The sequence below is a fragment of the Aotus nancymaae genome, unplaced genomic scaffold (assembly GCF_030222135.1).
Source record: "Aotus nancymaae isolate 86718 unplaced genomic scaffold, 86718_ANA_hifiasm-v0.15.2.pri h1tg000062l, whole genome shotgun sequence".
Lineage (NCBI taxonomy): Eukaryota > Metazoa > Chordata > Mammalia > Primates > Aotidae > Aotus > Aotus nancymaae.
In genome coordinates, this window is record NW_026988476.1 from 32,957,770 (window position 1) to 32,985,540 (window position 27,771).

Consider the following 27,771-nt stretch of genomic DNA (forward strand, 5'->3'; position numbering starts at 1 on the left):
TCACTTCCGGGAAGAGCGTATCTCGCCAACCGGACTTGAGGAGAGAGTAGCCGTGCTAAGTTCGCTTGCGGCTGACCTTTCTTTGATTGTCCTGGTTTCCGTTTGCGCGAGAATACGGCCCGCTACCGCTGTGACTTGTGTGACTTAGGGAAGGCGGGTTGTTACGTTTCTACAAGGCTTTCAACCAAAAGGGAAAACTTGCCTAAGTCCTCGTAGTTGAGAAATCTCTTAAGAGGTGAGTCTGTGGGGACTGACAGGATCTGGTAGGAGCAAAGAAGGGTGGGCACCAGGGACCTTCCGTGGGTGAGGATTAGTTAGCTTCTTTGGGTGCTAATAGTTGCTGATTTATTTAATCCTCTCAAAGTTTCAAAAGAGAACCCATTTAAACTGAAAACAAGTCACTAAGGCCAGGGTGCAAACTGAAGAAACCGACCTTTACAAATAATTTGTAGATACTTAATAAGAAAACGTCTCCCCACAGATATTAGAATGTTGATTCCCTTGTATTCCCCGCCTTATGTTAGACTAACAGTGTATAAACCACTCATCCTCTCTTTCTCATCACACCCCTTTACACTTGGAGAATTCTGTGGATTTTAAAGTAGTGTTCAATATGTCCCCGGAAGGGGGAGTCACTGAAGAGAGATTATTGTTCCCTGTGATATGTTCTGAGCTTTGTTTTTAAGGAGTAAATCCAGGTTGGAGTTCAAAGTAATCATAAAGTTTCTAAATTGGGTGTCTGGGAGTCATCCATGGAAAACCACTTCCAGAGACATTTGTTCACTGGGATTTGGTGACTGGCTGAAACAGAAAAGGAAATTAGATAACTTTATGATTAACTACAGGTGGTTCTGCATAGTGGTTAAGAGCATGAGTTTTGGAGTCTAGCAGATTTGGATACTGGCGTCAAGAAAAAGTTTGATATTTGCCGATGTTTTCTTGTGGAAAAAAAATAAGAAAAAGGTTTGGATCAGGATATAAACATTTGGTAATTGAAAACCGACATTTAGATTTGGTGTTTAAGAACTCAGTAATGACCTTAGGGAGAGGAGTTTCTGTGGAGAAATGAGGGCAGAATCCATGTTTCAGTGAATAGGAGGTAAGTTAATGGAGGAATCCAGTCTAAATTATTATAACTTTGGAAGAGCTTAACTCAGAAGGAAAAGAGTCAGGGCAGTGGCTAAAGAAGAATGTGGGATAAAAATAAACTTTTGTTTTCAAGTGGAAGCAAATACTGCACTTGCGTGTTGGTCCTGTGAGGAAAATCAGCCAGTGGAGAGGGAGAGGTTTAAGGAAGAGAAAAATGAGAAGATAATTCACTGGTAGAGTAACTTGGAATAGATAGAAATGGGATCCTGGGCACATATTAGTTGTGAGGGTAGGAGAATGAATCCTTTGTCTGTGACTCCTGAAGGGGTTAAAAAAAAAAAAGAAAGATTATGGATAATCAAGCTTAGGTGTGAGGTAGAGCAGAGAGAAGAAGAAGGAATTTACAACTGATGGCTTCTGTTTTCTCTGTAAAATTGGTGGCAGAGTTGTCAGTTTAGTGTAAGGCCATTAGATCTGATGGAACATTTGAGGAGTTTGAGAATTGCTTCTGAAGGGATCAGAAGGAGGGCTCACCTAAGCCTACTGGGTCATTGGATCCTTATCTCTAAAATGAGATTAAGTACTGCTTTGGGAGGTATTTCAGGGTTGATTGAGGGCCAAATAGAAAAAAGAAATAGTTGAAAGACTGAAAAATACATAGCACTACAGAAACAAATTTGTTTAATGACAAGTTCCTAAAATGTAGATGTGATGTCAAAAATATTGCTTTTTTTTGCAAAGACCAGATCAAGAAAAGTAATTCAAGAAGAAAGAGAATGGAGTAGGCCAGGTGCAGTGGCTCACACCTGTAATCCCAGCACTTTGGGAGGCCAAGGCGGTTGGATCATGAGGTCAGGAGATCAAGACCATCCTGGCCAACATGGTGAAACCCCGTCTCTACTTGGCAGACTAAGGCAGGGGAATCACTTGAACCAGGAGGTGGAGGTTGCAGGAAGTGGAGATCGCACCATTGCACTCCAGCCTGGCAACAGGGCAAGACTTTATCCAAAAAAAAAAGGAAAGCGAATGGAGTAAAATTTTTGATTTGGATGCCTTATGATTGTGTGGAGGGGTGTTTAAATCTCAATTTATTATATAATATGGGGATAATAATACCTCATGGGTTGTTTTAAGGATTTAAACAAAATAACTAAGACACCACGATGCCTGGCTCATAGTAAGTGCGTAATAAACAGTAACAAATATTTTTATTATTATCAGTTCCCTTTGAGGGAGTAGGTGGGAGCATAAAGAAAGCTCCCTGGGAGACAATATACTTGCTTCTGGCCCTGTGCTAATATTGATGAAATATTACTAATGTGGATCTCATCCCAGTGTTTGTTGCCTTCTGGCCCAGACCAAAACTAGTCCAGAAACGTTAAATTTGGTACGGCATGCTATTGTTGGTAGCAGTGTTTTAGGCATGGAACAAATAATTTTTTTGATGTGTAAAGATTGTGATTGCTTAGTTGCTTTTTAATTTCCATAGGTTAACATTGTAGCCAGTAGGTCAGTAAATTTACTCACAGCTAGTTAAAGGTCAGTCTGGAGGATGGTTTGAATGGGGCACAAATTAAGGTCAGGATCCTGGAGTAAAATTGAAAATCTGGCCAGGCGCAGTGGCTCACTCCTGTAATCCTAGCTCAAGCGAGTGGATCACTTGACCCCAGGAGTTTGAGACCAGCCTGGGCAACATGGTGAGAACCTATCTCAACAAAAAAAAATTTTATTTAAAATTAGCCAGGCGTTGTGGTGCATGCCTGTGGTCCCTGCTACTTGAGAGGCTGAAGTGAGAGGATACCTTGAGTCTGGGAGCTTGGGATGGCAGCTCCCAGAGCTCCGGATGGCAGCTCCCAGAGCTCCTACTGCAGCTCCTTGATTTTCAAAGTAGCCACCTTGACTTTCTGAGTTTTCGCATATTAATGATGATGACGTTTAAGAATAACAGTTTCCATGTGTTCATGGAACACACTTAAGTTAATCACTTAAGTTAGTTTTAGAGGGGCTTTGCCTTTTAAAGAAAAAAATTGGCAAAGTCCTGTTTCTTTGCTTTTATGTTAACATTTGAAAAGATTAACATTTGTTAAAATAGGTGAAGCTGAACCCAGAGCTACACATACAGCTAATCTTATCAAAATGTGTGGAAGTAAAGCAATCTGAAGGAAATTCAGCACCATACAATTTACTGACTGAAATACATCGTATTATTCATACCAAGAATAAGAGTGGAGAAGGACCATTTTTTTCCTGCTGAAATAATGGATGCAGAAGAACAACAGCCACGGAAGACAGACTTTTATTCTGAATTGCCAAAAGTGGTGAGAATTCAACTACAGAAATCTTGGGTGATTGCTAATTGTAATTACTTTTATGTTGCTTCTTTTCATGGAAGTAAATTTTGGCTGGGCACAGTGGCTCACGCCTGAAGTCCCAGCACTTTGGGAGGCCAAGGTGGGTGGATCACCTTGGGTCAGGAGTTTGAGACCAGCCTGGCCAACATGGCAAAACCCCATCTCTACTAAAAATACAAAAATTAGCTGGGTATGGTGGCATGCCTGTAGTCCCAGCTACTCAGTTGGTTGAGGCAGGATAATCACTTGAACCTTGGAGGTGGAGGTTGCAATGAGCCGATATCACACCAGTGCACTCCAGCCTGGGCAACAGAGTGAGACTCCCATCTCAAAAAAAAAAAAAAAAAAAAAAAAAAGAAAAAAAGAAAAAGTAAATTTTGTAGGCAAAGTTTGTAAACTTTGTTATATAGCTAAATCTGGTAAGCAGTTTGCCTAGTGCAAACTACAAACAACAGGTAGCTGGTATGATGCTATGAATCTATCGGATATTTGGTAAGTTTTCTGGTTGTATCTCTTGTCTTAGGAACTTCATGCCCACTTGAATGGATCCATTAGTTCTAATACCATGAAGAAATTAATAGCCCAGAAGCCAGATCTTAATATCCATGATCAGATGACTGTGATTGACAAGGGAAAGAAAAGAACTTTAGAAGAGTAAGTGTGGGGAGGTTGTGGACGTACTTCTTTTTCTCTATCAGTACTTTGAGATTGTAAGTAGTATGTAAGAATTCAGATTTTAGTAGTTAACAGAAATAGGGTTGGCATCTGGCATGGAGCATATCTCTTAACATACAACTTTTTTTCCAGCTGTTAGACTGTTGACAGTATTTTTAGTGATTTCTGTTGTCTGTGAAGTTATAACACATTGGGATATTCTTTCTTTTCTTTTTTTTTTTTTTTGAGACAGGATCTCACTTTGTTGCTTAGACTGGAGTGCAGTGGCGTGACCACAGCTCGCTGCTGCCTCAACCTCTGGGGCTCAAGCAGTCCTCCCACCTTAGCATACTGAGGAGCTGGGACCACAGATGCATGCCACCGTGACTGGCTAATGTTTTTTGAATTTTTTTAGAGATGGGGTTTCCCTGTGTTGCCCAGGCTGGTCTCAAACTCTTGGGCTCAAGCTATCCACTCGCCTTAGCGTTTCAAAGTTCTGAGATTACAGGCATGAGCCATCATACCCTGGGTTAGTCTTTAGATTTGAAAATATAGGCATATTAAATCTCTTGGTGTCAGGGGTGGATTGGAGAAGGGAAACTATTGTTTCCCACTGAAAAATATCAGTAATGTTTTATTTTCAGTCATTTGATTATCTTTCCAGATCAATGTAGTTTTTGAAACATTGATTCTGTAGTTCTTTGTAAATACAAATATATATTTACTATTAGCCTAAAATTCAATTCATTCAGTTAGTGAGTTTCTTTGAGTGACAAGGTTTTGATGACTACAATATGTTAACACTTTTCATTCACATTGCAGATGTTTCCAGATGTTTCAAACTATTCATAAGCTTACTAGTAGCCCCGAAGATATTCTAATGGTAAGACATGAAGGAATTTTTAGAATGGTTTAAAAATTATGAAGTAATTTCCTTCCATTATTGCACATGACTTTTCATTTTTGCTCTCATTAAGAATGATGAAAAATGTTTTCTCTTTTATGGCAACTCTGAAAAACTGACATAAGACATTTGCCTAAGAGCTAGTACAGAAAAACCATGTGTCTTATAAAAGATATGACGAAAGAACCAGGAGGAGCATCTTTTACAGGATAGAGAATTATATGGGAGAGAAAATTTGGTCCTGTTTTTTATATATAACATATATATATGAAATATTTGACCACAGATAGGGATATCCTTGATAAGGCATTGTCTGTATTACATAAGAGACTTTTACTGCATGGGTGGACATTATAGAGAATAAAGAAGTTCAAGAAGGGCTTAGAGATTAAGTGATTAATCCCTGGGGAAATTCTGCCTTCCCTATGAAGTTACAAAGGATACCACTATGTTCTCTTATCTGCCGCTCTGTGATACTGGAGTCTGACGTGGGAGATGGACTTCTGTATCACTGATTTGACTAGGATGGCATTTTAAAATGTCTTCTTTGTAAATGGAGAGAAGCAAAATTGTGTCAGTGTTCTCAACCAGTAGGAAAAAAAAAGTATAACTTGTGTTTCTGGAGCGGTAACTTTTGACTGATCAAGAAAAAATTTTCCTCTTTGGTCAAGACTGATCTTTATGATAAGTGGTAAGTAAATTAATCATCTTTTAGAGGAGAGTTAACTCTAATAGTTTCATTCAGTGAAAAATGACTGAGCACCCACAATGTTCCAGGCACTGTGCTAAAGTCTTAGAGAGATCGACACAGTCTTTGCCCCTGAGGAATTTATAATTAGGTTGGAGAGACCCATAAGCAGATATTGCAACATAATGTGGTAAGCTCTGTGTTAGAGACACACATAGGATTTATAGGGAACCAAAAGGGCATTCTCTAAGTAGCTGCTCAAAAGATAACATGAACACTGCTAGGAATGTTCACCACAGGGCTCTGGTCTCACTTTGTTGATGAGTGTTACAGAGCAAAATGATGAAATTTAAATTCCAGGAGTTTAGTACTCTATAGGTATAATAATGCCATGTTCATTGCTACATTCATTTCAAAGTGAAAGTTGAAAAGCTCTGTTAAATGAGGTGAGAAGTTAAGAGTCTGTGCATTTGACCTAGTGCTACTAGGTGGTTCAGGGGGTGACAATGACATGCCCCATATGATAAATGAAATGTATATGAGAGTAAGCTAAGAGATTGTAAATGTAGGACTGAGTGTGAGGGAGATCACTTAAAACTCTAGTCAAGTTGACCCGGGTATAATCTCAAAGAGAGGATTGGAGTGTGGCTGAGAAAATGATACTCATTATTACATGTACCAGACATTATTCTTAGGACTACTTTCAGAAGTAGGTATTTTTATCGTTCCCTTTTTGTAGATGAAGAAATAGGCTTAAAGAGGTTAAGTGTAACTTATTTAAGATCACACACAGAGTAAGTGGTGGCTCTATCTGGTTGCAGAGCTCATGCTCTTTCCCATTCAAGCTATACAGTCTTAGAGACTTTTGGGTAAGTAGGAACTTAACTAAGTGTGATGTACTCTGTCTGGAAAAAGAATTTGAATAGATACTCTCAGTTCAGTGCATAGGAGAGGAAAGCCCAAAGAGGCGTCTTCAGTACCTACCGCACATCACAGAAAGGGCTAAATCTGGCAAACACAGATGTAGACCCCGGGTAAATGTTCTTGGATGTGGGTTAGGGATGATTCTCTAGGCTTCACTGTGACCTAGATAAATCATGTTCCTTTTGCTCTTGCTCCATACTCGTTAGTTTTTCATTGTTCATTTGGTTTTACAGAGAGCTAGCCACTCAGAAAGAGGGATAGTAGTCACTTCAGTCACTACAAAGGACTACTATTTCAAACCCTCACTTTTACCCAACTCCTCACAGTCAAACAGGTTTCTGCATTAGTCTAATGTGAGCTGGGGTAGGTGAGTTTGTGTCTGTTCAGTTCTGGGACAATGATGACATCCAGATTCCTCAACCTATTAATATAAAGATGAGGCCGCAGTTTAGTGGTGTCAGTGACAGCAAGAGGGAGTTCCTGGAGTAGCAGTGCCATGGGGCCAATGCCATTAATGATGGCATGGAGGCTGCAGTGTCATGCTCCTTGGTGGAGGCAGCAGTGGTATCTTGCTTGGTCCGGGAGTTTCATGTTTAGAATGCTGACATATTATCTTTGACTGTGTATTCTCAGAATCTGGGTCCTTAGACCTCTGGATGAAACTGAGCTACCCATTCCACCTATGTTATAGTAAGTTCATTTTTGTCTTTAGTGGTAAAAGAAACAAGAAGAGGCCAAGACCTTGGATTGCTATGAATTCACCAAGGTAGTGCCATACTATTAGGCACTGTCTGTACAAACAGCCAGTCCCTGTTGCTTTGCCAGGACACTGCACTCGCATGCCTGTGTGCATGTATTAAAGCAGATTAAGATTAGGATACCAACTGTAAGGACTAATTAGGGCAATTTGTCACAGCTTCCCCAACTTAAGTCTTTTTTTTCTTGTAGATTTTTTAGTTTGAAGGCGGAAAGGAAAAACATGCCTTCAGGAACTTGGGAATTATTGAGATTTGCACTAAATTGGATACAGTTTTACTCATTTTTATTACCTGCTTTCTTTGCCCTAAGTACTTCTCGAGAAAATTTAACCCTGCCAGAATTTATTGAAAAATATAACTTATTCCTAAATAACTTTAATAAAAACCTTAAGCCATGTCTTCAAATAACACATTAGTCATACCTAATCATTTTAGCTGTTTATTTCTGGATGTCCATTTCCTAGCAGTCTATACATATAGATGGTTCTGACTGGTTTTAGTTTTGCCTCATTTCTTTATTGTATCAATCTGCTGTTATAAATACTAGGAAATAGAGAAATGTTTAAAAGGGAAAAGAAATAAAAGTTGTAGCTGATGTGCAGATTGGGATTTAATGTGGGAATGGGGGTGATGGGAGTGATTGGAAATATTACTGCTCTGCATGGTCTCCATCAGGGATGTGACAAAGTGGATAACCTCTACCATGTGGGAAACTTCCAACATTTCTTGCAAATCAAATTTAATGAATAAAATGAAGCTGTAGCACTTGGCACATTCATTGGGACCCTTACACAAACATTATTAATATTGTATACATTATCTTTATTATCAGGTCACAAAAGATGTCATAAAAGAATTTGCAGATGATGGTGTCAAGTACTTGGAACTAAGGAGCACACCCAGAAGAGACAATGCTACTGGTATAATTTGATCTTCTCAGCAAATGTACTGTCCTTTTCCTGTGTGCTTTGATCATGTTTGTGAGTGGGAGTATGAAGTACTGGGAGTATGAAGCACTAACTTTTACACTATTGTATTGTTCTGTATTTCATTGAACCTTCTGTATTTCATTGAACAGTCCAAGTCCTCTCTCTGATGTACATTGACGATGTTCATTTTGTTTGTTTATTTTGGAGACAGGGTCTTGCTGTCTTGCCTAGGCTGGAGTGCAGTGGCACAAACATTGCTCACTGTAACCACAAATTCCTGGGCCCAAGAATCACCTCAGCCTCCAAAAGTGCTGGGATTACAGGTGTGTGCCACTGCACCCATCCCAATGTACATTATTAATGAGTGAGTTATTCTTAAGTAAAAAGTAGCAAAATTCCAGTCAGGCATTATCTGTTTAAAGAAGGAAACAAAAGCCTGCAACAATTTCTTTTGTTCTTCTTTGTTTAGTTGTTTTCACTCTGAGAAAAAGATACCTGCTCCTTATAGTTGCACTGTCACAAGCAGAGGCTGATTCTTGCTCCCTGCATCACAGGCACTTATGAGACAATGCCAGTGAGTGGATGCAGAATCATGTTTTATGGTAGTTACTGAAATGTAGGTTATTCATTCACTTCACAGGGAATAGTTTCTTAGGCCAGGAGCAAGCTGTGATGTGGTAAAACCTCTTAGAATAGAGATGAGTTCTGGATATGGTCTGGAGGAATTTCCTGAGATCCTCCTTCTATAAGAGCAGCATCAGGAGACATTGGGATCCTCTTAGCACCTTGTTTATGATCCAAAGAGACCTAGGTCATCTTGCATCCTGATATGTGTAGCTCAGTAATCATTTGGGGGTAAAATTTTTGAAACTCTTACTATAAAGTAAGTGTTTACATGAGATAAGGAGAAGGCTCTCATCTTGCATTTTTGAACCATGGAATCAGTTCCATGTTTTGCTGGTGAAAGTACTAAAAGGGAAGGAGAGAAGAAACCTGCCAAATAGTAGGACTCTTTAAATGGAGTTTCAAAAGAAGGATATTAACCTAAATATGCAACAGTAGAGGAATGGTTAAATAAAGGCTAATGAAATATTAGGCAACCATTAAAAATACTGGTGAAGACACTTTAATGACATGAGAAAATATTCAGAATCATGTTCACATGCTACTAGGTATATGTGAACTGGGTACACATATACCTAGTAGCATCTCAACTATTTAAAAATTTGCATATGGGCAGAGTGCAGTGGCTCATGCCTGTAATTCCAGTGCTTTGGGAGGCTGAGGCAGGAGGATCACTTGACTCCAGAAGTTCGAGACCAGTCTGGGCAATATAGTAAGACCCACCTCTACAAAAAAAATTTTTTAATTAGCCAGGCATGGCGGTATACACCCATAGTGCTAGTTACTCAGGAGGCTGGAGCAGAAGGATCACTTGAGCCTGGGAGGTCAAGGGTGCAGTGAACCATGATGTTGCCACTGCCTTCCAGCCTGAGCAACAGAGAGAGACCTTAAAAAAGGTCTCTTGAAATAAATAAAAATAAATCTGTATATGTTTACTTAAAATGTTACAGAATATCCAGGAGACCGGAGAGACCAAGGGGTGAAACAGGAGGATTTTATTAAAGTGGCCACCAGTTCAGCAGATTAGCATCCCAAGTCTGAGCCCAGAAAGAAAATGGGGTACTTTTTATACATCCAGGATGACATAGCAGCTAACAGGTTTACAGAGGTCAGAACAAAGACCAGTTAATTAATTTGTAACATGTCTTGTGATATACATTATACATTACATTTGAAAAATAACATTTTGAGAAACACATTTTACATTCTTTGGGTGTTATTGTGACCTTGCCGCTGGTTAGCAAGAAAAACAGGAATCTTGAGATGCCTGGGAACCTTGCTGAGAATGTGGGGAGAATAAATAAGATAGGTTTTACGGGACTTAGTTAATTTTAAGCAGAGCTGGGGGTTAGGTTTTCTATTAAACAGCACACAACACAGCAAAATTTACTTTGTTATATAGCAACTACAAATTACAAAGTTTCGTTTTTACTATTATTGCTATTATTTAATTCCCTTCCTCAAAAACACAGTAGTCATCTAGGTGGCGGGGGGTGGGATTTATTTATTTATTTATTTATGAGACAGAGTCTTGCTCTGTCACCTAGACTGGAGTGCAATGGTGGGATCTCAGCTCACTGCAACCTCCACCTCCCAGGTTCAAGTGATTCTCCTACCTCGGCTTCCCGAGAAGCTGAGATTACAGGCGCGTGCCATCACGCCTAGATCATTTTCATATTTTTAGTAGAGACAGGGTTTCACCATGTTGACCAGGGTGGTCTCAAACTCCTGACCTCAGGTGATCTTGCCTTGGCCTCCCAAAGCAATGGGATTACAAGCATGATCTACCATACCCAATTTTTATTTTTATTTATAACTTTCTGTATTTTACCAGAGACTTTCCACCAAACTTAAGCATTTTACAGTCTGGGTAAAAGAGTATTTTATTCTTCCCAGTGTAGCCTAAAGAAAAAGAAAAGAAGGTATTTTACAGGAGGTTGTTCTGGAGAGCACTCTTGCAGATCTCCCCAGAGAGCAGAGCACTCATTCTTAGAAGAACATCCCTGGTTCTCTGGATGAGAAACACTAAGCCTGAGCAGGATTGGGAAAGGAAACCAAGTTAGGATTTTTTTTCTGGACCGGGAGAGAAAATGTCCCTTTTTCTTTTAATTAAAAAAAAAAAAAAAAAAAAAAAAACAACAGGATGGATGTGATGGCTCATGCCTGTAATCCCAGCACTTTGGGAGGCCAAGGCAGGCAGATCACCTTCAACCCAGGAGTTTGAGACCAGCCTGAGCAACATGGCAAAACCCCATCTCTACTAAAAGTCCAAAAACTAGCTGACCATGGTGGTACACACCTGTAGTCTCAGCTACTCAGGAGGCTGAGGTGGCAGGATGGCTTGACCTCAAGAGACAAAGGTTGCAGTGAGCCAAGATTGTGCCACTGCACTCCAGCCTGGGTGACAGCCAGACCCTGTCTCAAAAAAAAAAAAAAAAAAGTCTTTATCTTTTTTATTTAATTTCTCTAGTACTTCATTTTCCGCCAATTTTGTTAAAATATAATTTGCATTTACTGAAATATACCTGCAAGAGCCATGTTTTCACTCATCTTTAACCATGTTCTTGTCATAGCATAAAGTAAAAATGTAATTGTTTATATAGGATTACTGAAGGTGAAGGATGAAATAGTTGATGATCTCTTTACATATATTTTCTATGTGTCCTTTTCAGGAATGACCAAAAAGATTTATGTGGAATCTATACTGGAAGGTATAAAACAGTCCAAACAAGAAAACTTAGACATTGATGTTAGGTAAGAAGACTGTACCTTAATAGTTAAAATTTACAAAACCGGAATGTGAATTTTTACTGTTTTCATCATGGATGTAATGGATTTTTAAAAATTAATCATTAATTGATTTCTACAATAGAAAAATAAAATCAAGAACCGTGTTTAAAGTGAGAACACAATTCTGAATTTATTCACATGGCAGTGAAAATCTGAGTATTTTTATTTGAGTAAAGTATGGTGTTCCTTTGCCTTTCAGCTAAAATGAACTTCTTACTGTGGCCCACAAGGTCCCATGTGATCTGGCTGCCTCTCTTACTTCAGCAGCTCATCTAGACTACTCTTCCTTACACGTGGGCCTACTGTCTGTTCCTAAAATAAGCAAGAAAGACTGTCCCCCTTCAGCACCTTTGTTTAGTACTCCCCAGAACACATTTCTACCAGATTGCTGCCCAGCTGGTTTCTCATACTTCAGGTCTTGATTTGGCTGTCACTTCCTCAGAGGGGCCTTCCTTTACCACTCTGTCTAAAGTGCCCTGCTAATCCTCTTTCCTTTATTTTATTTCCTTTGTATATATGCCTGCCCACTAGAGTGTAAGTATAGTGAAGCCAAATAAATTTCCTTTATTTCCTTTGTATATATACCCACCCACTAGAGTGGAAGTTTAGTGAAGCCAAGGACCTTGTTTTTGGATTCACCACTACATCTTTAGTACTTACCACAAAGCAGGTACATAATAGGGGCTCAGTAAAGCCCTAAATGAAGAAAGGAAAAAAGCTAGCTATATAGATTCAGGCTATAAGACTAAAAATTAAGCTTAATTAGACTAATACCCCAATGAAAAACCAAGCAGAAGACAAGAATAGAATGCAGAAAAGAAGACATAAAAATAGCTGGTAAATGTATAGAAATACATAGAAAACTAACTCATTAATCATATATTACAATGCTGTTTCAATAGGCTAAAAAAAATTAATAACCAGTGTTTGTAAAGTTATGCACTGCTGGTAAACATATGTAATTAATAAAACCTCTTTAAATCCTGCACTTGTATACAGGTAAGGGGGGAAAACCTCTCTAAAGAGCAATATATGTCAAGATTTATAAAAAAAGGTTTTGCCTTTGACCCAGTAATTCTCTGCTAGAAAGGTATCCTAGAAAATAGATTGATTTATGCATAAGATTCCATATTGTAATGTTACTTATAACAGAAATTAGAAAATATCCTAAAATGTCCAGCATTCAGAGGACAATTACATTATGGTATGTTCATATGATTTATACTGTTTCTAACATTATTTTAATGGCATGGGAAGTTGCTGAGTAAAGAAAAAGTTATAGTATTTTATATATAGTTGATCTAAATTTTGTAAATAAATGAGCAAATACTGAAGGAATTTATGTTGTGAATAAATAGTAAGCTAATAACTGCTGAAGAAAAATTACAGGGCTTCTCTGGATATTCAAAAAATATTAACAGGCCAAGCACGGTGGTGGCTCATGCCTGTAATCACAGAACTTTGGGAGGCCAATGTGGGTGGATCACCTGAGGTCAGGAGTTTGAGACCAGCCTGGCCAACATGGCGAAACTCTTGTCTCTACTAAAAATACAAAAATTAGCTGGACGTGGTGGCAGGCGCCTGTAATCCCAGCTACTTGGGAGGCTGAGGCAGAAGAATCGCTTGAACCCAGGAGGCAGAGGTTGCAGTGAGCTGAGTTCATGCCGTTGCACTCCAGCCTGGCTGATGAGCGAAACTCTCAAAAAAAAGGGAAAAGAAATATTAACAGGGATTCTTTGAGTATTCAAGTCCTATAAAATTACGGCTAATATTTGAAGAATGGCCTTATATCAGATATTTGGTACATTTTATAATGAGAATATTACTATTTTTGTAACCCCTAATGGAATAATGGATCTCAGCCTCCTAAAAACACACCACCACCAGTTTAACTCTGAGTTTACTTTTGCCAAAAAATGGAATCTGATCTCCTCTAGACTAGATAGGAAATATAAGAAATAGGAAAACATGTTAACAACACAGGGATACAATCTACAAAATCCAGACCATGGAAAACTTTGTAGGACAAAGTTTTCTTTGTTTCTTCAACAAGTAAGTTACAAGAAAAGCAGGGTGGGAGGTGGGAGGAGAGGAAGGAGTGGTTGTAGATTAAGAGAGGCTTAGGTGATACATTGACTTACACAAAGTGTGGATCTTGTTGGGATCCTGAATCAAACAAACTGAAGAAACAAATACAGAAACAAAAAAACCTCAAAGGACAACTGGAAATCTGAACACTGACTAGATGCTTGATGCTGTTTAGGAATTCATGTCTCAGTCTGTATAGCAAAGTAAAATGTCATGTTGTCTAGATTCAGTCAGGCTCTACTTTTCCTAGTGAGATGTATTATATGTAGTCTGCCATCTCTGGCCACACTCACAATTGTCTTTTTAATCTGCATCTTATTCGTTTTCAGCTCCGTCTTTCTTATGTTAAAGGTATTTGATAGCAATTGACAGAAGAGGTGGCCCTTTAGTAGCCAAGGAGACTGTAAAACTTGCCGAGGAGTTCTTCCTTTCTACTGAGGGTACAGTTCTTGGCCTTGACCTGAGTGGAGACCCTACTGTAAGTTGTTTTTCCTACATAGATTTTAATTCTAAAAGGTAGAATCAGTTAGTGGGATAAGGACTAGCTTTGGGCATCTTGCATTGCATTCTCCATAGTATCCAGCAGACACTCCACTCTATGGATGAAGGCCTTTTCTGCCCTGGATGACTAGAATGCCTAGAGCAGCTTTCATCCAAGGTTCTGTCAAAGAATTAAGTATCCTAAAAAAAAAAAAAAAAAGTTGCCTGATTCTATGACTATTTTCTCCATTCTTCTGAAGATGGTGCACAACTAGTACCAGACTATGTGCACTATAATGTAATTCATTACGTACAGTGAATGGATGTCTTAGGGTGTTAGGGCTTAGCTATCTCATAGGTAGTTGAGAAATGTTGGCCTGAGCTTCTTGAATGTCAGATTGTAGCAGAAATATTGATATTTGGGGCTGAATAATTTGTTGTGGGGCTGCCCCGTGCCTTGTAGAATGTTTAGCAGCATCCTTGGCCTCTACCACTGGATGTCAGTAGCACTCTCCCATCTGTGACAACCAAAAATGTCTCCAGACATTGTCAAATGTCCCCTGGGGGGCAGAATTGCTCCTGGTTGAAAACCATTGAATAGGAGATTCCCATGAAACTGATTCTTACAGCTTTGTCCAAACCTGGACTGTATGTACTGCCCTGGACTGTATGTACTGTATGTATCTATCTGTTTAACAGAGGTATTTTGAGTAATCATGAGAGTTCCTGAATCAAGTGAGTAAGGTCTCCTTAGCACTGAATATCTAGGTGTCCTTCCAGGTATAAAATTTGGTGACTACTATATCCAGCTTAGCTGATTGACCTCAGTTTACTGATACCAGACAAGATTCTCGAGAGCAAGGACTGTTGCCAGCTTTGTATTCAGCAAAGTGGCTAGCACATTGTAGGTGTTTTATAAACAAGATGTGCAAATGAATTAATCTACCATTATTTTTTTCTCCCATTATGTTATTTGTTTATTGGAATGGAGTACTCAATTCCTCAGTTTTCTCAGAATTCTCATGCCTCCTCATTAAAACTTTTAAAGGTAGGACAAGCAAAAGACTTCTTGGAACCTCTTTTAGAAGCTAAGAAAGCGGGTCTGAAGTTGGCATTGCATCTTTCAGAGGTAAAAAATATTGTCTTAGGCTAGAAGGAACAGATTATAATAGAAAATAAGAGAGTCATTTGTAAGTGACTAGGAATAAACCTGGATTGGAAAAACATTTTTTAAAAAGGAAAAGTAGAAATATTTTAAAATCTAAATTTAAAAACACATGACTTGCTTCAGTCTCTGGTGTTACTGTTTTTATCCTTTTGTGGTTCTTGGGAGTGGCTGTTAAGTCAAATGCCAGTTGTGTCATTTAAAAGCAGCTTAATGACATCTTGCTAGAGAAAAATATATGAATTTCCAACATCAATCTTGTCATTGGCAAGCTGACTCTAAGAAAAGCACCAATTTATCTTACCTGTCCTCATAGTAGAAGGGACTTGATTGTATCACCTGCACTGGCAATAAAGGAAGCAGCATGTCACTTTACAGAGCCTGGCAAAGAGGTCCAGTGCCCCTCATAAGACCCAAGCTTTGTGGGTAACATGAACATAGTGACAGATAATTGCTGGGAAGTAGTCACTTTCTTTAGCACATCCCTATGAGGCAAACAAGGGACTTTGCTGCAGTTTTCCCTATTTTATAGATGGATTTATTTTTTACCTCAGTACTTCTATCTACTTGTTTCTTAAATGCTTAATACGACTTAGTCTACTTACCTCACAGAGTTACTGTATTAAAGGAGTAATGTGTAAAGTTTGAGTAGCATCATGATTTAAAGATTGAGGAAGAAAATCAGAACCTCTTGCCAGTACACTTGTATCTTTCATGTCTCTAAGCAGAGGGTCAGTAATCTAGTGGCAGGACTTAAAATCTGGAATACATGTTTCCAGACTCGAACCCGAAAGACCTTTCACGCATAGGACATCCTGTGGCTGACCTAACTGATGCGTGATGGACACCACTGGTCATTTTAAAGGAACAGCATGTTTGACGGTGTACACACATGCACATCTCTAGCCTTGTGCCCAACATCAGAACTTGTTCTTTACCTTAGTTTCTGTTGCTTTTCTCATACAGTCCATTGGATAGAAAACATTTCAATTAAAAATGTGAGCATTTTTGTTTTGCGCTATCTAGGAGCTAAAGAGCACAGCCAGACATTTTGATGGTGACTGTGGTATGTAGGTAGCCAGCCTTGTCAGAATAAACATGATGAGCACACTATGCGAGGAAAGTAACTGGGCCCTGGAGTCAGACTGAGTTAGGTTTCACCCTTATCTCTACCATTCACTGGCTCTATGGCCTTGGACAACTTTTTTTTTTTAAAATGCTTTATATTTTTAACTATAAGAGTTATGTATACCTGAAAAAAATCCAAGCCTCAATAAGGAAAAGAATTAAAAATTAAAAGCCAAATTTCTATTTGTTTTGCTCCCCAGAGTTAATACTGTTAACAGTTTGGTGTTTATCTTTTTTCAGAACTTTTTACAATATATATGAACACATGTATACAACACAGAGCACACATATGCATGTAGAGTTGTGAAGTTTTATTTTTTTTTAATTAATGTTTCTCAGCTTTAATTTCTTCATCTTAATACCTTGTAAGATACTTGTGAGACCTTAAAGAATTTGTGTGAAAAGGCACAAAGTAGGTTCTTAATAAGTGTTTATTATCATCAATGAAATGAATCTAGAAGAATATTGGGAAAATAATGAGAAGATAAAGGTAAAGAGAGCTAGGAAGGCAGAAGTAGTTCAGTTTTCCAGGTCTGCATTAAATACTACTCGGGGTAGGGTACCTAGCTATAGAAAAAGTACTCTAAGAACCACTGAAAGAGGCCACTGAAGATCCCCTTTCCCCCATTCTTAAGATTCCAAACCAAAACAAAGAAACGCAAATACTCCTGGATCTCCTTCCTGACAGAATTGGACATGGAACATTTTTCAACTCTGGTGAGGGAGGATCCCTAGATCTGGTGGACTTTGTGAGGCAACATCGGATACCACTGGGTAAGGTTTGGAGTTTCAGGTCTTCCAGACAACCCTCTGTTCCTCCCCCAATCCCTAAGTTGCAACCCACATGTAGAGAAGTACTGTTCTAAAAGGATGAATGTCATCTAGCTATTAAAAGATGAATGGAATTTGTGCTTTCTGAGCCTATTTAAGTAACAGAAAGCTTTAGCTTCCATTAAAATACAAGCTCTATGTAACTCAGTAAGAATTTTTTAAAAGGAATAAAGGGTCATCTAAAACTTTGAAATGATTTAAACAAAATTGATGTGTTATGAAAACATGTAACATTATTTAAAAATTAAGCATTATGGAAAATCGCAAATATATTTTCACATGTCTGTTGATCATTACACACTTGTGTTTATGAAGTGCCTACTTTGCTGTCATTGCTGTTGATAGAGCAGTACACAAAACATGCAAGATTTCTTTCCCAAGACACTCATATTCTAGCAGAGGGAAGACAGTAAACAAATATACAAGAAAACATTAGTGTTCTAGGAAGAAAATTAAATAGGCTGATATTTAGTGATTGTATAACCACTTTTGATTGGATAGTTAGGAAAGGCCTTTCTAAAGAAGGAAAAAGTGGTTGGCTGCATACCATTTTATGGAATGATGAATTTGCTAAATTAACCAATTTATAAAAATGCTTGTGTGAGTGTTTTAAGAGTTTCAGTAATTCATAATGCGTGAGATTTTTTATTTTAACTAAGGAAAATTTTAAATATCCACAAAAGTGGAGAGAGTGGGAACCACTTGCATAGTGATCTTACTTGGTATGGTGGCCTAGCTCTGCTCCCAACAGAGTAAGGGGACAGTTTGAGTTTGTCATCCCTTAAACTGAGTAAGCCTGTGTTGAGGCTGCCTTACTCAAGTGAGCAGATGGCATCAATCAAATCAGTAAGGTATTTTGCTCTGTCTAGGGAGCCTGGTAATGTTTCCAGGAAGGAATTTATTAATAGTAGGAGTCGTTCTTAGGATGGACTTAACTTACCTATAAGCAGAAGGAGGAGAATGGATGATTGTCTGGGTGAAACTGTTTAGGGGTTCTTAGAAGCCATGGCAAAGTCCCTGCTCATTCTTAGTGCTTTGTAATGCTCTAACTCTCATGCAGTGCTGTAGTTTTCTTACCTTTGTTTTGGCTTCCACCGTTAGACCAGGAGGGATTGCAGTAGCTTTTCAAAAAACCCTTCTCCTATCATGATAATTCCCTGCCTTTTTCATTATGACTGGCTTATGACATTCCTCCTTCCTCTCTATTTTGGTCAAAGAAGGAGAAGTGCATGGCTTTGAAAGGGATGTTAATTCCTTGCCTGGTAGCACTGTTGCCATTAGTTGCAGCACATACTTCCTGTACAGCTACACTAATTGAACTACAAATTTTCACACATAAGGAAAGATTGACTTTGTAAACTAATAAACTACTTTAAATTAGCGAAATTGGGAAATATTTCTCATGTGTCTATTTGGTGAACATTGAATGAATTCACTTATTTGCTTTTAATAAGATTTTTCCCCTCTTTTCATATAGAACTCTGTTTGACCTCAAACGTCAAAAGTCAGACAGTTCCATCTTATGACCAGCACCATTTCGGATTCTGGTACAGCATGGCCCATCCTTCTGTGATCTGTGTAAGGTGTTCTGTGTAAAGTATTTTGCTCCTTTTTGCTCTCTGAGTTGCATTAAGTCAGATGTTCACTACCTAGCTGACTGCCTTGCATGCCCAAGGATAATGCTCAAGTAGAGGAGTTAGAAGGGAGTGGGGCATAGCTGGGTGTGGTGATGGATGGCTGTAATCCCACCTATTTGGGAAGCTGAGGCAGGAGAATCACTTGAACCCAGGAGGTGGAGGTTGCAGTGAGTGGAGATCGTGCCATTGCACTCCAGTTTGGACAACAAGAGTGAAACTCTATCTCAAAAAAAAAGAAAAGGGACTGGGACATGAGATGCTGCAGAGGGCCAGGGTGGCTCTGGATTGGCTCTATAGCAAAAGGTACTTGAGAGAACTTCAAAACAAAACTGAAAAATGAAACAGATGCTCTGCAACCATCCCATAAGATTTTGCTGCTTTATTTGATCTGGGGTGAGTCCTGGGCATAGATAGGCTTTGAAAGTTCCTTAGGTAATTTTAATATACAGCCAGAGTTGAAACACTGTTCTGGTATCTTAAAGTATAAGTCTGTTTAGTTACAGCTATGCATAGATAAATTTATAGGCCCTTGTTTAGACTCTTGAAAGAAGTATAGTAAATAGGAAAAATAGACTCTGAACAAAAAGGTGGTTATTTTTTGAAAAATCATTCCTTTTTCATTTTGAAATATTCTTGTTTACATTGGCAGACTGATGATAAGGGTGTTTTTGCAACACAGCTTTCTCAAGAGTACCAGCTGGCAGCTGAAACATTTAATTTGACACAGTCTCAGGTGTGGGATCTCTCTTATGAATCCATCAACTACATCTTTGCTTCTGACAGCACCAGATCTGAACTGAGGAAGAAATGGAATCGCCTGAAGCCCAGAGTCTTACACTTCTAAGCTGTAATGAGGTGAACTACTTCTGCGTATTTGTTGAATCAAGGTGTTCCTGCCATATCCCACTTAGTAAAACAGTCCACCACTTCTTTGAAGCATAGCAGCGAAGTTCCATGGGCTCCATCATCAGCAACCTTACACGTGGCAGGTGCTCAGTAAATATATCTTAAACTGACTCACAAGCTCTCAGGTGCTTACTGGATGGTACCTGACTGTGACTGTTGCTAATTAAATCCCCAGTCCACCAATGATTATTTTGACTCAGCAGTCCTTCCCCATTAGTAATCATAAAACTTCAGGGAAATAAAAGTCTCTCATTTTGATTTGTTTTGGAATTACTAGCATAAGATTAGGAAAGGCTAATATACATTTTTTGCTTCCTTTGCTGCACATGCCACCCCATGTCTTCCACAAAGACTTTACTTATGTTAGGTGCATAGATGCTCTTGCTCCCCTAACAGTGGGCTTGGTTTCTCTTTCTCAGAATGTTTGAAGATATTTCTTGTTGCTTTTATCTGAGGAATGGCAGGTTGGGCAGCATGTAATTGTTGTGAGGTAGTTTGACATGAATTGGGTTTTCACCTAGTAAGCAAGTTGGCCCTTGCCCTATTCCTTCTGCACATTCCATTCTTTTCATCTGGAGTTTTGAGGGTTGGTTCTGGGTCTTTAAAGTAAGCCTCAGCTGAGTTGGTCACAGTGGCTCATGCCTTTAATCCCAGCACTTTGCGGGGCTGAGGCAGGAGGATCGCTTGAAGCCAGGAGTTCAAAACCAGTCTGGACAACATAAAGAGACCCCACTCATCAATACAATAATTTTAAAAATTAGCTGAGTGTCTTGGCTCATGCCTGTAGTCCCATCTGTTGGGGAGGCTGGGGATTGCACTGAGCCCAGGAGTTTGAAGCTGCAGTGACCTATGATGGCACCACTGCACTACAGCCAGAGTGAGATCCTGTCTCTAAAAAATAAAATAAATTTTTAAAACTTTAAAAAATAAGATTCTGCATACCCAGTTATCTTGGGTCCTAATTTATTGTGGATATGGATAGAGGTACAAAGGAAGGATATGCATTCTAATTTCCCTTTTACCACAATCTGAATTATTCCTTTTTCTAGAATAAAAAGATTCAGATAAAGATATTTCTAGTAACCCCACATAGGGAGCTAAAAAAAAGAAAGATTGATCTTTTCCTACCATCCACAACTTGATCATAATTTGCCTATATTACACACACACACACACACACACACACACACACATATATATATATACTCACTCTCTCTCTCTCTCTCTCTCTCTCTCTCTCTCTCTCTCGAAGAAACGCCAGGCACTTTATAGACATAATTTTTATTAATATGGTATCCCTGAGAGGCAGATTAGGTGTAAACATTTTGCTCTACAGAAAGGGAAATGGAGGCTGGTTAACTTACACACAAGACATCCGGAACCAGAATATCTGTTGATACCCCAACCAATGTTTTTCCCACAAGACTATACATAGATATTCTAAAGACAGTAATCTTTTTTTTTTTTTGACATTACCACATACTTCCTAAACCATCTCAGATCCTGAGGCACTGCTTCAGACTGGTGTTTCTTGTAGCTTCCTGTCTGCTTAGGCAACATAACAGAGGTACCATCTTCCTTTAATTCCTAATAAATATTAGGAGATTTTTTTGTACTAATATTCAGCACCAGAACCCTAATTAATCTGTAACACAAGTTACGAATTATAGAATACTGTATCTTCCTACTGCTCTCCCTGATCTTATTCCAGCCACAGGATTCCAATTAAATGTGAAACAGCTATTTGTCCCAGGCCTTGGCCATCTGGCCATTTTTATCTTCCTTCTCACATGCCCTTCAAAATATCTTCATCAGATATTATGATTTCTGACCTTTGTCTCCCGTAGGAGCTAGTCCCCTAAAACTGCTCATTCTTTCCAGTGCCAGTCAGCTGTTTGCTTATCAATAGTTATAGCACAGTACCTGATTTACTAGAGATGATGGGTGTACCACCTCATGGTCTGCCCTTAGCACCCATGTTTCAGCTAAGGTCATTCTCTCTGCCTGATGCACAGCCCATATCATACTTTTCCTCGAGTTCCATGCTGCTCCAAGCTTTATCTGGCCTTCCTTATAGTCTATCCTTTGCTCTTTGTTCCATCTACACAAAACACCTTGCTACCCCATTTTCCCATTCCTCAACCTACCCACCACTCAATTTTTTAACTAGTTATGGAAAGTTCTTCCTACCCTAATGTAACCATTAAGCTTCCCTCGTTTGAACACTTCCTGCTTCATGAAGCCTTCCTGAATAAAAAGAAGAAAATACCTCCTGGATTTTTCTTACAGCAAACTCTAATGCATTGGACCATGCATTTATGCATAGTGTTACTACCTAGCTTTCTAGATTTCTCTATAACTGCTGCAGCTATGCATGTGCACTACTTGTCCATGTCAGTGTCATCTGCTTTAGGTTGTAAGGACAAGGACAGGACCTGTTTTACCTTGTGCTATACAGGGCTGATCATAATATGAACATATGGGCAGTTAATTCATTACTATTATAAAGATGAGTAATTACATTTGCATTTAAAGAGCTGCTTTTAATTGTATTCACCTGAATGTGTATATGTAGCTTGGCAGCTCTACTGGCCAAAGATAATCCATCTTCCCTGCCATTAGGGTAAAGGGTTGTTCACACACAGTAGTTCATTTTCCCAATACATGGGAATGTGGCAGTAGCTTCTGCTTATTGCAGGTAAGTACTGAGTGCCCACAGAGGGCATAACACTATACTAGGTGTGTGGAATATAGACAAGTTCCTGCTGGCAGCTTTAACTGCTTTACCTGTCACCACATCCAGCTGCCTTGCTCTGTGGACTTCTGGACCACAAGGCACAGATGAAAATCAGAAGAGACTGGACAGAAAGAAAACCAAACTAAATCCTGTAAATGTATTACTCTAACCCTTCTTCTAGGACTCAGAAGAAACTAAGAAATCCAGGGTTCACACTTCAGTATAAAGTTTTCATTGTTTCTGCCTAAGAACACCTGGTTATAGACAAGATGATCACAGAGCAGAACCAAGATGGACATTAAACTTTCCTTCAAGGTAAATGAAGAGTATGCCTGACAAAGCTGTCATTTTGAGCACAGGTTTAAGTGAACAGAAAGAGTCATTCATTATAGCATTTCCATTATTGTATAAAGAAGAGCTAGGTCGAGCGCAATGTCTCATTCCTGTAATCCCAGCACTTTGGGAGGCAGAGGCGGGCAGGTCACGAGGTGAGGCGTTCGAGACCAGCCTGGCCAACATGGTGAAACCCCATCTCTACTAAAAATACAAAAATTAGCCGGGCATGGTGGCAGGTGCCTATAATTCCAGCTACTTGGGAGAGTGAAGCAGGAGAATTGCTTGAACCTGGGAGGTGGAGGGTGCAAGAAGCTGAGATCATGCCATTACACTCCAGCCTAGGTGACCGAGCAAGACTCCATCTTGTAGGAAAAAAAAAAAAATAAGAGCTAGACCCACCTAATGGGCAAAGTCTCATAACAGCTTCTTGAAATGTAATGGGTTTTTCCTGTCAAAATGCAGCTGAATGACAAAATGAGTAAAGAAGGATGCATATCAAATGCATAGGATCTACTACCATGTTGTCTTTACTTTATTAAGGGAACACCATAGGCACTGAGAAGGAAACGATGTTATCCATCAATTCAGATGCAGGCAAGGAGTGGGACTGAAATCTTCCCTTCATTCTTTAGAGTGCCTTGGGGATTTGACTCTAGATCAGGAAAAACAAGGAACAAACAGTGGCATAAAGCCTAAAGAGAATTTCTTAAGCTAGCTGGACACAGAATAGGAGATGGATCTCACTTTTGGAAGACTTCTCAACAATACATATTTATTGAGCCTCTTTATTATCCTCAGGGGCTTACTTAGGTGCTGACTGTGACAGAAGCTTTTCCCGTGCATGGATTTCTCGGTGCTTATTAAGGGCTGAGCTTTTACTGAAACACTTGCCACAGTCATGACACCCATAGGGTTTCTCTCCTGTGTGGGTTCTATGATGTGCACGTAAGTCAGAACTCTTACTGAAACTCTTTCCACAGTCAGGACACACATGGGGTCTCTCTCCTGTGTGTATCCTCCGATGTGCACTAAAATGAGAACTGTTATTGAAACTTTTTCCACACTCTTCACATTGATAGGGCTTTTCTCCTGTGTGGGTTCTCTGGTGAATGATAAGGCTTGAGCTCTGATTGAAGCGTTTCCCACACTCACCACATTGATAAGGTTTCTCTCCTGTGTGGATTCTCCTATGGGTGATGAAATTTGAACTGTCACGGAAACTTTTTCCACAGTCAAGACATTTATAAGGTTTCTCTCCAGTGTGGATTCTCCGGTGTCTAATAAGTCGTGCACTCCGACTGAAACTTTTCCCACAATCAGCACATTTATATGGATTTTCCACCTGGTGGGATACCTGATGTATGAGAAGGGAATCAGGACCAAAGCTTTTGCTGTATTTGAGATATTTATAGGGTCTCTCTCCCAAGCAAGGTTTCTGTTCACTTAGGACTTCACTTAAACCCTTCTCTTGGAGTGTCAGTTTTCTTCTTTTCTCCCCTGGGGTCTTTTCCCACTGTCTTCCTGATCTACAGTCACTTTCATTGCCTTTACCTTGATTAAGATACCGGAAAATTTTCCTTTCAGACCTTGCAAGTAATGTCCTATGCAGTTGTACTTCCTCAGAAATATCCCGTTTTGAATTCTCTTCATTCTCAAATCCAGCTTCAAAACCTGATGTAAAATAGAATTTTAGAAGTTATCTATTTCCTTAATTATATGTGCCCTGGGAATGTAAAACTTGGGAAAAACAAGCATTACATCAGATAATTAAAGATAAAAATTAGGAAGCCCTAGATCCCAAATAACTACCATCATCTTATTAAAATCCCAATGTTTTACGTCTCTGCTTGGTAACCTGTCATGTGCTTCTCTCTACATAGGGTCTCATTAATAAACACTTTTAACTCCTCTTGGTCACATAGGATCTTTGGAAAATCCTCCCAGTACAGCATGGAAAACTCACTAGGTTTTAGATAATTTCCATGTTTCTATAGGAAAGACACTTTCTAATACGTATTTTTGCCACATCTCAGGTCTATCATAGTATTCTTATTCATGTTCTTTGCCAGTAACTAAAAGGTTTAGAAGGACATGCTTAGGAAAACATTTTTGGAAACTTTTATATCCAGAAGGAGGTTTATGAGTCTCCTTCCCCTCACGTTCCAATATACATTGGAAATAAAAAGAGGATAGAAAAATACTTAGTCTTTCAAAGAACCAAAAGGCCTTAAGAACCAAATGCCTGGCTTCTTTGGGTCTAGGCTATGCAGATTTGCATTTATTCAGATATTTCAGGTAAACCCTGAATCCCATATTCCCAGAACTAAATCTAGGAGCAAAAACATGTTGAGTATCAGCCCATGTTTGTATCTCCTGAGATAGTATTTCCACTCAGAAGCCTAATCTTACATTTCATGAAATACTCACTAAATTAAATAAATCTTAGAACCTGAAATATGTGAATATGTATTGTGAGCCTCCAAGAGGGGTATTTATCATCTTCCCAAACCTAGAAACTATTTTTTAGTAGAATATATTAATACCCCATGGAATTGATACTCCATGGAATACCCTTAAAGAATGCTCATCTTAAAGACTTATGGAAATGAAAACTATTATTTATTGAATGCCTATTATGTGCCAGGCACTGTACCTCATTTACATCAACCCTATGAGGTAGGTCTTAATATATAAGCAAACTTGGGGGTTAAGTAACTTTTTTTTTTTTTTAGACAGATTTTCACTCTTGTTGCCCAGGCTGGAGTGCAATAATGCAATCTCGGCTCACTGCAGCTTCCACCTCCCGGGTTTAAATGATTCTCCTGCCTCAGGCTCCCAAGTAGCTGGGATTACAGGTGCCTGCCACCATGCCTGGTTAATTTTTTGTATTTTTAGTAGAGATGGGGTTTTGCCATGTGGGCAGGCTAGTCTCCCAACTCCTGACCACAGGTGATCCACCTGCCTCGGCCTCCCAAAGTGCTTGGGATTACAGGCATGAGCCACCAAGCCTGGCCTTAAGTAACTTTCACTAAGTCACTTAGCTAATAACCAGAGCCCAGATTCACATACATAAACATATATAACTCTGAAATCAGAACTCTTCTCTTTTCTTATCTAGCAGCTAAGATTCAAAGGGTCAGTTCTCTCAGGAACCTGAACAGTTACCAGGTTTTCATAAATGTGAATAAAGCAGATACACAGCTGGTATATAGGCTGACACTAGAAGAAAACCTTATATAAAAGAGAATGAACTTTTAAAGTTAACTTTATCCTACTATGGGTACTTGACATGCTACTTGAGAAATGTGAGCTTTCAGATTCCCTGCTCGGTAAACTGGCTGGAAACCTAGCACTTCATGAATAAATCACAGCAAGTTTACAATGTGCAGCTATCTCAGATTGATGCTCTGGTGTGGGGAAGCAAGTCACATAAATATTTCATATCCCCTCAGTAAGCTGCTTTAACAGGTAAGAAACATGGGTGGTCACAAGAAGAATCCATGAAAGCTGGGTATAGAGGCCAGTTCTCAATCTGATGATACTTTTCCTCAAACCCACTGTCTTCCCTTTGTTATTCAAACCATAACAGTGAAAGAATCTTACCACGGGGGCTCTGGAATAACACTGGAGCACGGGTTATAACAGCCTCTGGGGGTATCTCAGTATCCTCTTCATCATCATCGGAATCTTCCTCTGTGACCTCGTCTGCCTCCTCAGCTTGCTTCTGAGCTTCGGCCTTACTGGTCCTCTGGAAGGGGCAAGAAGCTGTCTCTTCCTGGCCATCACTGGGTGGGGCAGCAACCCGGGCACTCACCAAAGCATCCATCTCTTCAAAGAAGGGACAGGTCTCTGGTGCCTGGCCATTCTTGACTTTACGATAGCTGGTTTGCAGGCTTTTAAACTTGGTCCGACACTGCTCCGGGGTCCTAAGGAAGCCATATTCCCATAACCTCTCAGCCACTGCTCCATACAGCTGGCTGTTGCGGTGACAATTCCGGAGGGCTTCATAAAACTGGGTCTCACTAAGAATTGCAAGGTAAGTCTTGGTCTCTTCATAGCCCCAGTGTACACCTGCCACCAGAAGAGAAATTTCAGCACCACTTAATCCAGAGCTTTACAGCCTGAATTCCTCAGTCCTATCATCTGCATCATGAGAATTCACCTAAGCTCAGGCTCCTAGATGAGAAAGTAAAGATACTTAATGTTTCAAAAATCCACCAACTCCTTATAGAATGTTTTGCTTCTTTATATCCTTTAGCAATTTCACAGAGACCTTTATTCATAAATTCTGTTTAGCCATATAAAAAAGCTGGTCAGGCACATCGGCTCATGCCTGTAATCCCAACACTTTAGGAGGCCAAGCTGGGCGGATCGCTTGAGGCCGGGAGTTTGAGACCAGCCTGGCCAACATGGTGAAACACCATCTCTACTAAAAATACAGAAAAATTAGCCAGGTGTGGTGGCGCACACCTATAGTCCCAGCTACTTGGGAGGCTGAAGTATGAGAATCGAGATTGAACTGAGGAGACAGAAGCTGCAGTGAGATAAGATCGCACCACCGCACTCCAGCCTGGATGACAGAGTGAAAATAACATTTAGCACATGTGCCATGTTCAATTAGCCTACATATATTTGTATCCACAACAAAAAAGGAAAAACTCAATGAAGAAAACGAAGAAAAAGAGAAATGAAAAAGCAGAGGACACAAAGACCAGAAAACTAGAACAGAACTAAAGTAAGATCACACATGTA

General features: G+C 39.4%; 2 protein-coding genes across 17 annotated transcripts in view; one reads left to right on the top strand and one right to left on the bottom strand.

Moving 5' to 3' along the window:
• Nucleotides 1–23,532, top strand: ADAL (adenosine deaminase like). 16 transcript variants are annotated; one of them, XM_064365967.1, is made up of 11 exons: nucleotides 1–235; nucleotides 3,182–3,434; nucleotides 3,964–4,094; nucleotides 4,917–4,977; nucleotides 8,201–8,288; nucleotides 11,594–11,675; nucleotides 14,151–14,277; nucleotides 15,271–15,408; nucleotides 17,208–17,346; nucleotides 18,881–18,986; nucleotides 19,824–23,532. In XM_064365967.1, the coding sequence occupies exons 2-11, from the start codon at nucleotides 3,348–3,350 to the stop codon at nucleotides 19,882–19,884; spliced, it is 1,020 nt and encodes a 339-aa protein (XP_064222037.1). In that variant the 5' UTR covers nucleotides 1–235; nucleotides 3,182–3,347; the 3' UTR covers nucleotides 19,885–23,532. The 16 variants fall into 16 exon arrangements, with proteins under 16 accessions (XP_064222037.1, XP_064222033.1, XP_064222040.1 ...); XM_064365963.1 differs by having other exon boundaries at nucleotides 18,881–18,981; nucleotides 19,720–23,532; XM_064365970.1 differs by having other exon boundaries at nucleotides 18,881–18,981.
• ZSCAN29 (zinc finger and SCAN domain containing 29) overlaps nucleotides 21,190–27,771 on the bottom strand; it is a 13,110-nt gene continuing 6,528 nt past the window's right edge. Inside the window, exons 4-5 of the mRNA XM_012442209.2 lie at nucleotides 26,623–27,090; nucleotides 21,190–24,690 (exon numbers count right to left, since the gene is read on the bottom strand). Coding sequence (XP_012297632.1) covers nucleotides 23,822–24,690; nucleotides 26,623–27,090 — 1,337 coding nt within the window. The 3' untranslated portion in view covers nucleotides 21,190–23,821. The remainder of the gene's footprint in view (nucleotides 24,691–26,622; nucleotides 27,091–27,771) is intronic.

Coding starts and splice junctions, on each gene's coding strand:
- ADAL (XM_064365962.1), top strand. CDS start 3,348: ATGGATGCAGAAGAACAACAGCCACGGAAGACAGACTTTTATTCTGAA. Junction 8,289..11,593: donor CAGAAGAGACAATGCTACTG/GTATAATTTGAT, acceptor TGTCCTTTTCAG/GAATGACCAAAAAGATTTAT. Junction 15,409..17,207: donor TGGCATTGCATCTTTCAGAG/GTAAAAAATATT, acceptor CCCATTCTTAAG/ATTCCAAACCAAAACAAAGA.